This window comes from Euprymna scolopes, chromosome 43, assembly GCF_053919585.1.
Source record: "Euprymna scolopes isolate OS-2025 chromosome 43, ASM5391958v1, whole genome shotgun sequence".
Classification (NCBI taxonomy): domain Eukaryota; kingdom Metazoa; phylum Mollusca; class Cephalopoda; order Sepiida; family Sepiolidae; genus Euprymna; species Euprymna scolopes.
In genome coordinates this window covers 63,544,121-63,559,616 of record NC_136524.1, presented here as the reverse complement: position 1 = coordinate 63,559,616, position 15,496 = coordinate 63,544,121, and the positions used below count along the sequence as shown (strand labels likewise).

At 30.7% G+C, this 15,496-nt stretch overlaps 1 protein-coding gene across 1 annotated transcript in view; it reads left to right on the top strand.

Moving 5' to 3' along the window:
- The first annotated feature begins 814 nt into the window (after nt 1–814).
- LOC145268369 (uncharacterized) overlaps nt 815–15,496 on the top strand; it is a 90,149-nt gene continuing 75,467 nt past the window's right edge. Inside the window, exons 1-7 of the mRNA XM_080123919.1 lie at nt 815–1,457; nt 2,746–3,134; nt 5,518–5,615; nt 6,980–7,133; nt 7,539–7,610; nt 8,003–8,051; nt 8,465–8,550. Coding sequence (XP_079980045.1) covers nt 1,390–1,457; nt 2,746–3,134; nt 5,518–5,615; nt 6,980–7,133; nt 7,539–7,610; nt 8,003–8,051; nt 8,465–8,550 — 916 coding nt within the window. The 5' untranslated portion in view covers nt 815–1,389. The remainder of the gene's footprint in view (nt 1,458–2,745; nt 3,135–5,517; nt 5,616–6,979; nt 7,134–7,538; nt 7,611–8,002; nt 8,052–8,464; nt 8,551–15,496) is intronic.

Below are 15,496 nucleotides of genomic sequence, written 5' to 3'. Positions count from 1 at the left end.
ACACTTTATTCCTTTAATTACGTTGACATTACAATTCTTGACAGCAACTGTTTCGTAGTGCAAAATCATTTATTTAATTATTATATCAACCAATGAATCTATTTTGCCCTTAAATCATCAGAAGAAATAGTAACTATCAATCCACCAAAAGTTGCAATGACCCCCCCCTTTTTTTTTTAAATAAAAGGTCATTGCAACTTTTGGTGGATTCATAGTTACTATTTATTCTGATGAGTTAAGGGCAAAATAGATTCATTAATTAATATAATAATTAAAAAAAAAATTGGTGTAATCAAAGATAAGATAAAAAGTAAAAATGGCGTAATAAAATATAAAATAAAAGGTAACTGCAACTTCTTTTCCAATTTTCGAATTTTGTAATCCGTCCCACATTATTTTCTTTTGGTAGATAGTTTCTATTTCTTCTGATAAGTTAAGAGCAAAGTAGATTCATTGATTGATATAATAATTAAATCAATGATTTTGCGCTACGAAACAGTTGCCGTCAAGAATTGTAAGTGTCAACGTAATTAAAGAAATAAATTGTAACATGGTCAACATCATAAAATTTGGAATATAGACTTTTTCATTTGTTATATATATATATATATATATATATATATATATATATATATATATATACTATTCGTTTCATATATACATAACTAATGTATACAGTTCAATTTCGTGTGTATGTGAAAAATAGCCCTTAAATTCCAATTATTCTATAGTAAAAAGCAAAAAAGTGACATAATCCTCCCCCCTTCTCATACACCGAAAAGGGTGAAAAAGGGAAGGAGAAAAGAAAGTTACTGACAAACGAATGGAGGAGTGTTTTTGCGAAAGGTTCTCCTTAACACGTATTCTTTTTCCGTATATATATAATACTTATTTATTTATATATATTTTTAAACCGGTAAATACAAGCATGAAAACGACAACAAAACAATACTTAAATAATTAATTTTATTGCAAAGTATTCAAATTAGTGCATTATTATTATTATTTTCTTTTTTTATTTTACGTAGTTAGGTTCTTTATTTTATTGACTATTTTGCTTGATTCATACTATTTCCTATTTTTCAAGTTTTAATTGAGAGACATTTTTTTTTTCGATTTTGACAATTAAAAAATTATTTAGCGTTTTCGAAAATTATTTCTTGCACATATTCCTTTAAATTGAAGTATAACATTTTCTTCTCTCTGAATTTAACGTGAAACAAATCATGGATTTCCAAATTGGAAAAGTTTTGCTTGCAAGTGAAAGTTTAGAAAAAGACAAAAACAATCTTCATTATATGTGAAACATTTAATAACAACAACAATAATAATTATTGTTGACAATAACTTTAAAGAAAAAGGAAGGAACGAACGAAGTCACTTTTAAACATGGGCATTGGAACGCGGAGTAAAACCCATCAAGGAGAATGTCTAGGGCAAGAACAGTCATCTTTACGGTAAGTTATTTTATTTATTAACAATCATTAAGCTTTTTTATTGTTTTAAATTAATTTAAAAAACTTAAATATAATTCACAAAATAAAAGAAATACCGGTTTAAAATTAAAGACGTTGATTCTAATATATCGTCTTAACTACCGCCATTTTTTTTTTACGGCGTCAACAACGTTTTGTTTTGAAAATAAATATTGCGTATACCTTACCTTTTCTATAAATGTTTAATTATATTATTTATTATTACCTTTAAGTCTGTTTAAAAACTCATATATATAAATATACTAACGCCTGAATGTCAGTGTAATTTATTCGAGTTATTCTTAACATCAATTGTTTATAAATCTTTCACGGAATGTGTTAGTTGGAAATAAATACGGACTTTTAATTTTGCAAAAAATAAAGAAAAAGTGCGAATTATTTTAGTTTCGCTAAAAAATAAAATAAATAATTACTGATTAATAAACATAAAATAAGCTAATTTTTACTGGTTTACAAGCGTCAATTATTTGAAGTAGGTTTAGGCATTTTTCTCGAACTTATTAAAAAGTCATGATTTAAGCAAAACCAACCGTATATAGTTTTCTTTTAACAAGTTAAATTGTACATACACGAAACAGATTTAAAAAATGGTCATAGTGAAAACACATATCTAAAAGTTTGCATATTTATTTATCGCCCAAAACGGGGAGCACTATTAAAAATAGAAACGTCTTGAGGTAGCCATTTTGGAAAAAAAAAAAAAAAAAATCGTTTCAGTTTGCAGACACAATGGATACACCCTGCAAGGGTTCTTTGCAAGGGGTTGTAATGAAGTAAGAGTTGCGTAATCTCTAACTGCACTTCTACAGAATTGACATTGCTTGAGAAGGTAAGGACTAATGGAAACAATGCTTGGCTAAGTAGATGAAGACTGACGTTATTTTGGAGTTTTCTTTGGGCACTAGTTGCACAATAAAGACTCGAGATACTAGTTTATCCTACTATTTAATTTATAACTCTAGGTAGGATAAATGGATTCATACTTTTTCCAAGAGTATTAATAAAAGGTATGCAGCATTGCAGTATCTGTGGCAGAACTCCGAACCCACTGCACTATTTCCCTGTTTTATTTAAATCTGTTCATTTAACAACTCAAAATGTATTAAACTTATTCTAGTTGAGAAAGAAAACAAAAATACAAAAACACTGTCTTCTTGTTTTACTTTTCTAATTTCTTTTTTATTTACTATGTTTCTTTATTATGGTTATTATTTATTTATTTTTATTTTTTGGGTGTATTTTTTCGCAGCCTGACAATCGACAATAGTACGACCGAGAAAAATGTTGTGAAAGGGGCGACAAGCGATGCCAGCACAAATCAGTCCACTAATTCGTCTGGCTGTGGCCATTCCAGTGTCTTCTCTGTCAGCACAAGTGTCAATGAAAGACGTCTCAACAAACAGTCTAGAGCTGATTCACTTTTACAGCAAGGTGTTGACGATGGCACTGTGTTATCGGGCAGTGTCATTGCAGGTGCTTCGGGAAATACTGGGGCATGCTCATCAGCCAGTGAAAACAAAACCACAGGCAGCAACAATACAAACAGTACTACTGGCTTAACTTTAGTGACCAGAACTCGAGGAGTCAAAAGACCAAAAAGAGAACCCAGCCCGCCAGGATCTCCGGCTAAAAAAGTTGGTGAGTATATCTTTATTTTTAAATAAATAAAGTCATTCAAATAAAATGTATTTAGCAAAAAAAAAAAAAAAAATTAGCAAAGTGTAACAAGCCATGCAAATATACACATAGAAGTTATTTACATCCACATATAGTCCAAATGTTTTGTCCAAGGTTGCTTTAAACCTGAATGTGGTAGTCATTGTCATGGCCTACTTTGGTAGGTTGTTCCACGACGCAACAACACAGACAGATAATGTTGCCTTCTATTGAGTCAAACGATAGTGATACAACTTTTGTAGATGCTCACTGATATCATGACTTGATGCTGGAGAGAAAATCTTTTTAAAAGATAGATGTAAATCTCCGTGGATGCCAAAATCAAGTCTCCTTCATCTTCCACTGCTTAACTGAGTTTGGATAGTCTTTGGAGTTGTTCTTTGTAAGTAAGCATGGAGAGTTCTGTCACTATTCTGGTTGCCAACTATTAAACACACTTCAAGTGTACGTTATTTTATTGCCCAATTTAGATATTAAGCTTTGGAATTTCTTCACTATCTTGTTTCAACACTAGCATGACCCCTCAATACAAACAATAATGCTTACAGACATTGTCATTCATCCATTGCATACACATCCTACTATCACCATAATACCACATTCACTCTAAAATGTATTTAAAATTTTTTTTTTTTTTTTTTTAAACATAGTTTGATAAATGTTGCTATTGGTAACATACTGTATTTTAAAAGAAATACAGTTAGAAACTAGTAAAAAATAATGCATTTTTGTTTACCTACTTATTTGTGACATATTTGCGTCAAAACATTAATCTTTGATATAAAATATAAACCTGGAAAGTTAATGTAAATATTGGTTGTTAGTTGAGGACATGTGTTGCATGGAAAGAAATGATATAAGGATGATGCAATGGATGTGTAATGTGAGTCTTAACCCAAAAAATCTCATCTATTATTTCAATATGGCTTAGTTTACAAAGGAAGGTAGAAGAAAATATGGGAAAAAGTGACAGAAATAAACCTGAGGAATAAATAAACACATGTCCACACGTAAAATGGACATGAAACTGAATATGATGTTGGTAAAGTAGTCAGCCATGTTAGTTCCAGAATAAGGTATGCAGTAAGTAAATTATAAGAACATGGCTGATCACTTTACTCACAACCAATATTGATGATAACTTACAGATATTACATATTTCCTTTTTAAATAATTTTTTAATGTAAATCTGTCACAAATGAGTATTTTTTGTACTAACGATTCAATGCTTATAAAGGCTTAAAAGCCACTTGAGGATTAGTGTGTTTATCAGATGAATGGTGAGACAAACACCTTGAGTATTAGTAACAGTGACTAAAACTGGTCAGAATTTATTTGAAAGGAGAATCAACAAAAATTTGTTAATATTGGACTTGAAACTGACCATGTTGTAGTCAGCTGGGAAGCAGCCCCATGGTATTGTGTTCCACAGATGGACACTTCTTGTAAAGAAACACTGTTCATCGAATTACTATTTAGCTTCAGGAACATATGGGAAGAAAGGGAAATGATTGTATAGGGGAAATTGTTGATAACGGTTGTAGCTAGATGAATGTTTGTCTTTTTGGGTTTTCTTTTGTGAAAGTTTAGCATGAGTGGCATAGATTTAAGCTCTAATGAGCACTTGTCATAAAATTAGCAATAGAGCAGAGCTAGACTCACAAAGACTCTTCTGTGGGAAAGAGATTGCAGGGAGGAGAAAAGGGCATCACCTGTCAGATTTCAAAGCCAATTTTGAACCGTCAAAGCAGGATAGGATGTGTTGAGCGGCACCTCCTTAGATGTGTCAACAGTATTCCATTTTAGGATGTATTTGATTCTTGTACAGGTAGTGGATTGCGTTAGAATGAGATACCTTCTGGAGTGGTAGATGATGCAATGATTCTTCTAGCGATCTTGGCAACTAATTGATGTAAGTCTTTTATTTCAAATCAAGAGTGAAGGTCAGTACAAGAAGCTTGTTGAAGCAGGGTGCTTCTTTGAGAGTAGTCATTTATATCAACTTGAACCAGATGAGGATCAGTGCATTGGTGGTGAAAAAATAAGCTTGGTTTTGGATGTGTTAAAATTAACCAACCACCATTTGACCCACTGCACCACTCAAGGTCGGATTGGAAAGATTCTGAGAGATCTTGGTCGTTAGATTTAAGAAAGGATTCCTTACAAATTCCTGAGTTTGACAAGACTCATCCAATGAAAGCCAGACGTTACATCAGACAAAACATTATGAGAATAACATTGATGAGAACAGTGGTCAAAATAATCCAGATAATCCAAATTAGGAATTCTCATTTCAAAAATTCCAAAATATATTATACTTATATTTCTCTTTTTTTTTTTTCAGCAAAAGAAGTTAAAAGTGCAACTCCAGAAGCCAAGAAAAGGCAATGGGAATTATGGACAGTCGATGAGAAAAGCACTTTTTTTCAAGCCTTAAATGAGGTTTGTTTCAAATAATTGTTAAATTTGTGTGTGTGTGTGTGTGTGTGTGTGTGTGTGTGTGTGTGTGTGTGTGTGTGTGTGTGTGTGTGTGTGTGTGTGTGTGTAAATACCTAATGAAAACATATCTAGAAAAATTACCCACTGGAAAACTGCCAAGGGAAAATAATATCTCCATGTTGAAAATTGCTAATGAGACAATTTCAAGTGATGCATGCTTCTACAGCGGTTTATTTTGGGGCATTCATCCTCCTGCATAAATCATTATAGAAGCGTGGAGGCCTTAAATCACAGGAAGATTGGCTGACCAAGGAAAGTTTGGAAGCAAGTGATTAGACATAAGAACTCTTAGTTGAATCTGGAAACAGTTGATCTACTGAAGTGAACTTGCATAATATCAGAAAATGTCTGATCCTTGAACATGGGAAAAGTGACATTAATGAATAGACAGAGAAATATTTTCACAGACAAATTAAAATTAATCTAAAAAAATTTAATGTAAATGAAGATGATTCCAGTTTTAAAAATGTAATTTCTCTTTTAGTAATTGCACATTTTATTATTTTAGATGTAATTTAATTGAGCAGAAAAATTATATAAGGTTATCAGTGTTAATGTTGTGCTTGTAATAGTGTTCACTCTGATCAAGTTAAGCTGGCTCCTTTCTTGGCTTGCATCACATTCCAAACCATGGTGACCTGTTGTATGGCAATCCTGAGCAAGGTCGCATAATATTGTTGATCACTTGTGATTCTATGATCAAAGACCAACCACTTGTGGACTGGAGAGCTCAGCCAAGTCCACTGATGGTTACCACCTATGTTCTTATCTGTCACCAACACACTTGCGGCACACAGAGATATAAGGAAGATTGTGTTACTAATCTCCCCTTTTGATGACCAGCTGCATACCTGAACCATTAAAGACATCTCTGTAACAGATAGCAAAGACTTCAGATTGCAACATTGGTGGAGAACAGTAGTTGGGATGTGGCCGAAAATGCAAAATATTTCAAAAGCAGTTATTGTCGAAAAATTTTGCCGATTGACCGTCCTCATTGGCGATGTTTTGCAAGGTTGATATTGAAATCTGGCAAGGTTCTAACTCAATGATTGATTTCTACCCTTCTTGGAAAAAAAAATGGTGGACCAAAGTACACAAATGACTTCATGTAATCAGTTCAACCTATAGTGTTTGATATGAACTGAACGCCTTGATCTAGATTGCCTTTGACTCAATTGCCAAAATCCCTGAGCCATTTATTTGCCACAGGATTTGACATTGGGCTTCTTGTTGAAAATAACTTACAAATTAAGTGATTTGTAAATTTTATAAATTTTTTGTTTTATTTTTTTGTTTTCCTGTAGTGTGGGAGAGATTTTGATGCTATCAAGAATAATTTTGCTCAAAAATATAAGAAGAAAGGAGCTCCAGCAATAATGATAAAAAACAAAGAACAAGTACGGCATTTTTACTACAGAACCTGGCATAAAATTTCTAAATACATAAAAATGAAAGATGGTAAGTCTTTTAATACTTTGTATATATATTTGACCTGTCTCATTACATGATAAAACTATAATCTACCCATTTATTAATCTTGTTAGTGAACCTGTCACCACAACACAGGCATATTATCACAAAGGAGTCCATTTTGTCCCAATCTCTTGCGCATCTCTGTTCTCCCTCATCTCTCACACATCCCTGTTTTCCCCATCTGTCATACATCTCCCCCCTGTCTAGCACACATTCCAATTACCCCCTCTTATGCCTTCCTGTTTTCACCCTGTCTCTCATGCATCCCCTTTTTTTTTATCCAGGCTCTCATATGCTCACATTATGCCATATACTGTTTCAGAAACCATTGCACTACTATCTTATTTAAAAACTATTGGATTAATTTAACTTTTTTCTCTTTGAATTTAGGTATAAAGAAACATGCATTGGAAGTTTATGGTTTGATTCATTATGGAGAAATGCGGAAACGATTGGGAGGAAGTAATTTCATTTTTAACTTTTTCATAATTTTATTTTTTTGGCACTTAAAGTTAGCACCAAGCTAACATTTTTTGGGAAATCTAAAGCATAACTTCAAGATTATATTTAAGTGTATATACATTTGGAAATGTTTGGTTCCCAAGTTATAGGCTATCATATAACATGGGTGGGAATCTTTGTTAACTATTCTGTATCTTACAATTTAATAGATAAAAGATACCATAAAAATTGAATTTAACTTGAAAATCCCATCTACAAAATATAGTATGGTTTGTAAACTGCAAAAATACATAGAGCTTAATCTAAATAAATTAATGAATATATTTATTTAAAACTTGTTTTTATTTAAAAGCCTTTCAATTTTAAAAAATAATTTTCTTTTATATTTTTAGTGTTAGCAGACAAGAATTTACATAAATTAAATGAATTTATACAAGAAGGGTAAGTGAAGCTCTTTTTATTTTTTATTTAGTTACAAAAAAGCTCTGCATACTGATCACCAATGAAGGAAACAAACTTTAAACATGTATAAATCATTTTTTGTTGGATGTCTATTTACTTCTTTCATGTAAATGTTTGATTCTTATGACATATTTGCATTTTACAGCAAACTAGTAGGAATGTTTTTTAATTTTTTTTTTTTTTTTTTTAGTTCTACTCTCTACTCTAATCAAAATATGGAGAAAAAGTATCCGTATTCGAACTCCATATTGTAAGGCATTAAAGAAACTTTAAACTTATAAATCATTTTCTGTTGGATATCTATTTACTTCTTTCATGTAAATGTTTGATTCTTGTAACATATCTGCATTTTACAGCAAACTAGTAGGAATGTTTTTTTTATTTTTTTTTAGTTCTACTTTAATCAAAATATGGAGAAAAAGTATCCGTATTCGAACTCCATATTGTAATGCATTAAAGAAGATTAACAACATTGAAGGTAAGTTAATAATAATAATGTTTATTATTTAAAAAATGTTTACTTTTTATTAATTTTGAAGTCAACATTAATCTTTTATTTGTCATAGTTCATTATTTGTCCCAATTGATTACAGGATTGATTCTATATTCATTTGATCAAAGTGGATTGTCTGATTTGTATTCTGTACAAAAACTGTATTTAAAATATGGCAAGCAAAATTCCCTTTAATTTTTCCTGTTGCATGGAACTTTTTAGATATTTTGATTAAAAAAATAATTTTTATATCAAACTAGCATGACTATTTCAATATATGAACCTATGTTTCTGTGTGTTCACTGAACAGTCTGTGATTGTCCACTTGTCATCTTTGCCTCAATTTGGTGCCTGATTTTGACATTGCTTATATTGTCAAGCATGTGATTTCTGTCATTATTGTAACAAAAGGATTCTCTCTCCAAAGTAATGTTTTATTTTGAGATATTACAATGATTCTTGTTTTATTCTACCTAATGACAAGTCTGCAAAACAAGACAAATGCATCTTTTAACTGAGCACAAACAATCCATTAACTTGAGGCTCATCTGTTTCTGAGACTCATAGAAACTCAACTAACTTTCTCTGCCTGTTTTGTTTGAATTTATATAAATATTTGGTACTTGTACAGTTTAATCAAGACATCAAAAAATGAAAATATCAAAAAAAAGGTTATATTCTACATATATGTTATGTGGAACAAAGTTCTCCGGAAAAAAATTTGACTTAATTTCATCAAGTCGTTTTTCTTTTTTTTTTTTTTTTTTTTTTTTTTACAGCGAAAAAAACAATTATGATACCGAGCAAAAGCTTTGATTTTTTGGAAGAAAAGCTAGTATTAAAGTTGGGGAGGATGTGTTGGGGCTTTAAATTAAGTTATCTACCCATGGCGTGTTAAAAAAATTCCATAATGACTGACTTCAACACGATCTCATAAAAACGTGTTTTTCTGCTGTAAAAAAAAGATCTTCAGTCCAAAACAGATACATATAATATAACCTTTTTTTTTTGATATTTTCATTTTTTAATGTCTTCACTAAACTGTACAAGTACCAAATATATATGTGTGTGTATGTGTGCACATAAAAGTAATAGATCACTGTTATTTGAGGTAGGCTATCCAACAAGACTACTCAAGAATCATAAGCTATCTATGGACATAAACTTACTATCTAAGGTGTCTTGTATATAGAAATACATTAAATTTTGTTAGACTTAAGTGGTTCACAAAAAAGCATGGAACTTTGTATTTGAGAATGCATAATTATTTCATAGAGATCAGCCCTTTTTTTATATAGTCCATTCTATTTTCCACTTTCTGTAGCCATGCCATCTGCAGCAGCATCGATGCATCCCAGTATTTATATGCAACATTATGTACATTTAAAGATATACATTTTCTAGAAAATTAAGAAAATTCTTATATCTGTAGTATAGTGTAGGGTACAAGGATACAAAGGTACCAAATTATGCAGAATAAGAGGGTACTGAAATTTACAGGGTACAAAGGTATAGACTTTTGTACAGTTCATGAGATAAAGTCATTTTCACCTAATTTTGAGAAGCAAACAAGTAACTTGATTGGCCAGCTAAGCTTATACTTGAAAGCAAGTGGTTATACAAGATCATACAGAATGGAATTATTGCATAACAAAAACAGACAGTTTTAATAGAGAATGATTGATAGGTTTAAGTTCAGATATCAACCTTAGCAAGGAAAGAAAACTTAACAAAATCATGTGACTTATGGCAAGAGAGATGTTTTTCTATTTTTTAACAATATACCAAGCAGAACAAATGTAAAAGTCATAATATGTAATATATTTACTTACTAATAATAATTATTAAGCTCTTATGTTGGTGCGTTTTAAGAGATAATAAATATGATTCATAAGTCAATTATGCTGCATAGCTCTCTTTCCCTTGGGGAGATAGAACTAGCAATACACATAAAAAAATTGAAATGGCTTGAAATATTTCAATAATGGCATACATAGAAAGAGCTTGATGAGTTAAGAAAGAATCTTTTTAATTTTTTTTAAATCCGATTAAAATTAAAGTTATGGCTATTTTTGTGCCTTACGCATTTGGATATTTTTCCCTCTTTAAGACCATATGCGTTTTGTCACATTTTTTGCACTACTTTTTCAGTAAAAATGTTATATCTTTGTTAAAACAAGATTAAGCAATGAAATTTGCTACATAAGTGTATTTTTGTGCAAGAAACCATAATATGCTACTGAAAATCTTCAGAAATTAATGGTTTCCAAATAATCTGCAGTAAATGTACATAAGTATGCTGCAATTTCTTAAAATGTCATGTATTCATTAAAAGAAAAGTTAAAACTCAAAGTTGATTTGTAATGCATTTTATATACAAAAACTGAAATAAAAATTTAAGACTGTTTAAAAATAAATATCGCAATATTTCTTTGGTATTATTGTAGATTCGTTACCCCCCCCCCCCCATCTGACCACTTCTCCAAAATATGATTCTATTTTTGTAGACAATTATGTGTGAACACCTTGAAAAACTTTAATAGAAGATAAACAAAAATTATTTGAGAATTTTATTTAAAATGATTCCCCATTTTGAGCCATTCCAGTATTTTAGGGCAGTTAATCTTTTTTTTTTTTTTTTTTTTTATGGGAGATAAATTCTAGGCGTTTTTAAAAAAATTAAAAAAAATTTTTTTCTACAAGCTGATTATGTGTGGTTTTAAGAGGGTCTTTGTGCAATTATGAGGGGGTCTGGAGATTGCCACTGATTTTGGGTTAATGATGGGCTAAAAGAAATTATGTGTGAACATCCTGAAGACTTGATAGAAACAAAACAAAAACAATTTTAGAATTTAGAGTAGAGGTTGGTTTCACATAAATTTAATGTAAAATAATTCACCATTTTGAGACCATTCTAGTGTTTTAGGACAGTTTGACCAATTTATTTTTTATGGGAGATAAATCATGTGCACTTGCTTTCAGGAAAGATGTTTTTTTTAATGTTTATATGTAGCTTACCAAGGAATTTTGTTTGGTGGGGAGCTTGCCACTCAGACAACATTATTATTAGGTCTAAAGAAGATTCTATGGTTAGAGGTAGGATTTAGGGAGTTTTTAAGAGGATGTTTGACACCCATATTTACAGTTAGTTATTATTGACTATTTTAAAATTTGGCCACTGGTCAAATTTTAAAATATTTATATGGTTGATAACAAAATAGCTCTAACTAAACATATATGAATATTCTTTTATCTTCATATTTTCAATTAAAAAAAACAAAAGAATGTCTGTTTACAGCCATGCTATTGCCACTGCTACTAATACAAGACAGTTTACACTCAAACTCCAAACGATTTTTTCTGAGGAATCATGATTTTAAATTGCTAGCTACCACAAGAGAAAACAACATATAATTATACTTTTTATGGATAAAAACAGTAAAAAGATTGTTTTATTTAACAGTGGGTGTCCAAAGAAAACTTTTTTTGCAAAATTTTCAATACTCGTCATGTTGAAGTTTTTGTAGTCAATAAATAGTATTTCAAACACCTCAAACTATTAAAAGTGACATCTCTTCTGGATAGTTTCCAAATTTCATGAAAAATTCTTAATACAAAAGCAGTATGAGCATTTACAGGGGGGGGGGGTCATTACAAAATCTAACCCAAAAAAACTGTTTGTTGATGTTTAGATTTTAATCACTTTATTTGCTTAAACCTCTTAAAATATATAATGTACATTATTATTTATTAATTCTATTATTTGAATTTATTTGAAAGTATATTCATTTCCAAACAAAATGGTGGTATTTTGAGGACTTAAAGTACTTTGTTTTTTAAAATATGACTATTTTAACAGTAACTTATTGAAATCTGTGATTATCCAAAGCCTTTTATCATCCATGTGTATTGCTAATAGAACTCTCTTTAGAATCACATTTTTTGTGCTTGCACTAAAATAAATACAATATTTCTCTCCCATATCAAAACACAATTGTCATGTTGGCTTAATGGTTATGGAACCAAGGTTCATAATGCATGGATCAAATGTTTGAATCCTTCGACTGGTGATGTGGTTACATAATTCCTATCGACAAGCATAAAATAAAGATGGATAAAAATATTAATAACAATAATTATATAGGGGTTCAGTAGCTTCAGAGGTTGAGAAAATCATTTTAAGTTAAGCTTTATTTTTTGCCATAGACTATTCACATCCGTGGAAAAGTAAGCAGATATTATGTATAAAACCAGCTCTGGATTTGTAAAAATAAGTAAAATATAAAAATGTATATATCAGAAAACCTAAATATGTTCCTGCACTAATAAAATTAGAAATATTTCAATTTATTGCTAACAACTGATGGAATGCGTATATAAACAATGTGAAAAGTTTGCTGTGTAAAAAGAAGTCGAGCAAACTATTATCTGCTGAAATGTGCTTGATTCAACTGCCAACACGACTACTCGACCTAGAACTGCTATTGTCTTGCGTGGCAAAGTGAGGGATGAATGAATATCCACAACGGCAATTTCAGGTAAAAAGAACAAATATGGCAGTAATTATACTAAAAACCAAATGAGTTACCAACGAAAGTAGAAGATAGTGTACAGTGTTTACTTAAGTTTTAGTTTCAAATAAAGAAATGTAGGGGAGATTTTGTTATGCATATTCTAAGAACATAATAGGAAAAAAAATTTTGATATCTGTATCATTTGTAATCTGAAAACATGATTTTGTGAAAATCAGACCAAGTATCTTCGTATAAGGCACATCTGGCTGTTTTTCACAGTCAAGTTTCAAATGGCAATTTTGTTGCTAAACATTCAAATTGAATGAACACCTTATACAAATGCAATGTAAGTGTTATAAAAAAAGTATGAAATTTTGCCTTAAGCTTTAAAAATGAATTGCTTACCTTAATATCTAAAAAATAATGAAATCACACAGTGTTTGTAAAAATAGTTTCTTATTAATCATATTGGGTAATATTTTTTGGCACTGCTTACAGAAGACATGATATTAAATTGTGTAACAGCTAAATTTTAAATCTGACAGATTTTTGCAATTTTTTAATCTTTTTCTATATGAATAAAAATATAAAATTATATAAATGAAAGAATCTCTCACCTGTTAGTATCCAGTATCTCTATATAGTTACTATTCACCAATGCATGGAGTATTGTTCCGACATACGAGCTAGAGTGTCATTCACTAGTCTCTCCCACTTTGACAAGGTTCAAAAAAGAGTCTATAATCCAATAGGTCTTACACTGTCTACCAAGCTCCAATCCCTGTCCCATCACCCCAATATTGCATTACTGTGCTTGTTTTACAAGTATGTCAATGGAATGTACTCTAATAAACTCAAAGCACTTGTGTCCTCTCAATGTAAATACCCCTCCCTCGATGAATGTGACAAACAGCATAGCCCCACCCCTTCATTATAGAGGTCCTCAAATGTTGGAAAGCTTTCTACTCTAATAGTATCTTTCTTGAAACTGCTTGACTTTTGAACTTCTTCCCTGTTTCCATAACTGTATCAACATCCAGAAATGCAAATGTAATGTGAACAGACATTTCACTGCACAACTCTCTGATTAGCATATCCCTATAAATCTAACCCTTAATTTACAGTAGCCCCTTACATCTCTGTTCTGATGTGCTTCTGGGGGCGAAGTACAATAAAAATGTTAGTTACATTTGCTGCTGATAACGAAGATGGCATTCATCTGAAAAATGTTCCTAGTCTGATAAATTATTTTTTGAAAGGGGTAGAATCCAATTACATTTTGTTGTTCTGAAGAACACGATGCCACAACCCACAAGAAAAACTAGCTATTCAGAATGAAATATTGATTTTGTAGGACAGAAAATCAACAAGCTGACTTTAATTTATCATATAACTATTAAAAAAGTGCATTCAAGCACCTATGTATAAGAAATATTTATTAGTTTGTCTCTGAAACTTAAGTTTGAAATCAAATAACTTGTTTTTTTTATAGGAAATTTGAATAAAAATAAATTTTCTTGAACTTTTATCATGGCTGTTGTTTTTAGTTTTGTGGCACTATACTCAATGGCATACAGACATAACATGCCAATACAATTTCTATCAAATGTAGTTCTTTTATAAAAGCGGGAAAGTGTGTGATTAGACTTGTGAATTTTGTCGCAGCTATGAAATGGCATATACCAATTTCAAACTCTATTGGATCGATTGTACTCATTTGTTCACTAATACTGTTAGGAAAGTCATAGATCTGTAATTTTTTCTTTTCTATTTTAAAAGCAACCTATGTATGATTATAATATACATCACCTCATTTACAATGTAGGTATTATTTCAATATTCATATCATATGAATCTATTGTTGGTAATTGCATATCTGATATCTTTCTAGTTATAATCTTTCTAGGACATGGAGTAATTACAGAAGGGACTAATTGAAGGTTACTAACATCCTCAGTATAAGTGTTTATGTGAAACGAGCTGGATATGGAAAATTAATATCCTTTTTTCATCATTATTTTCAGATTTGCACTCCTGGGTATCAGTCCAGGACATTAACCACTGTAACCTCCCATTTTGGTATTAAATAATAGCAAAAGACTTCATTTGCTGTAGAACAGCCAACCAAACTTTTTATAAAGTGGAATTGATAATTCTACTAAGGCTTAAATCTTGTTTGACTTACTGTTTCACTCAGAATTTGGGAGAGAAAGAGATAATTAATTTTATTTATTGCGGACTAAGATGAGGATAATAGTGCGCAATAAATAAAAGTAATAATACTCATCTCAATAATGAATTCCAATTAAATAATAGAAATAGATAACGTTATACATTTTCTATGAGTATTGGTACTTGCTTTAAGTTTGACTGCATGCCAAATTCATTCTGTGTTAACTATTTGTACTATTTGCATT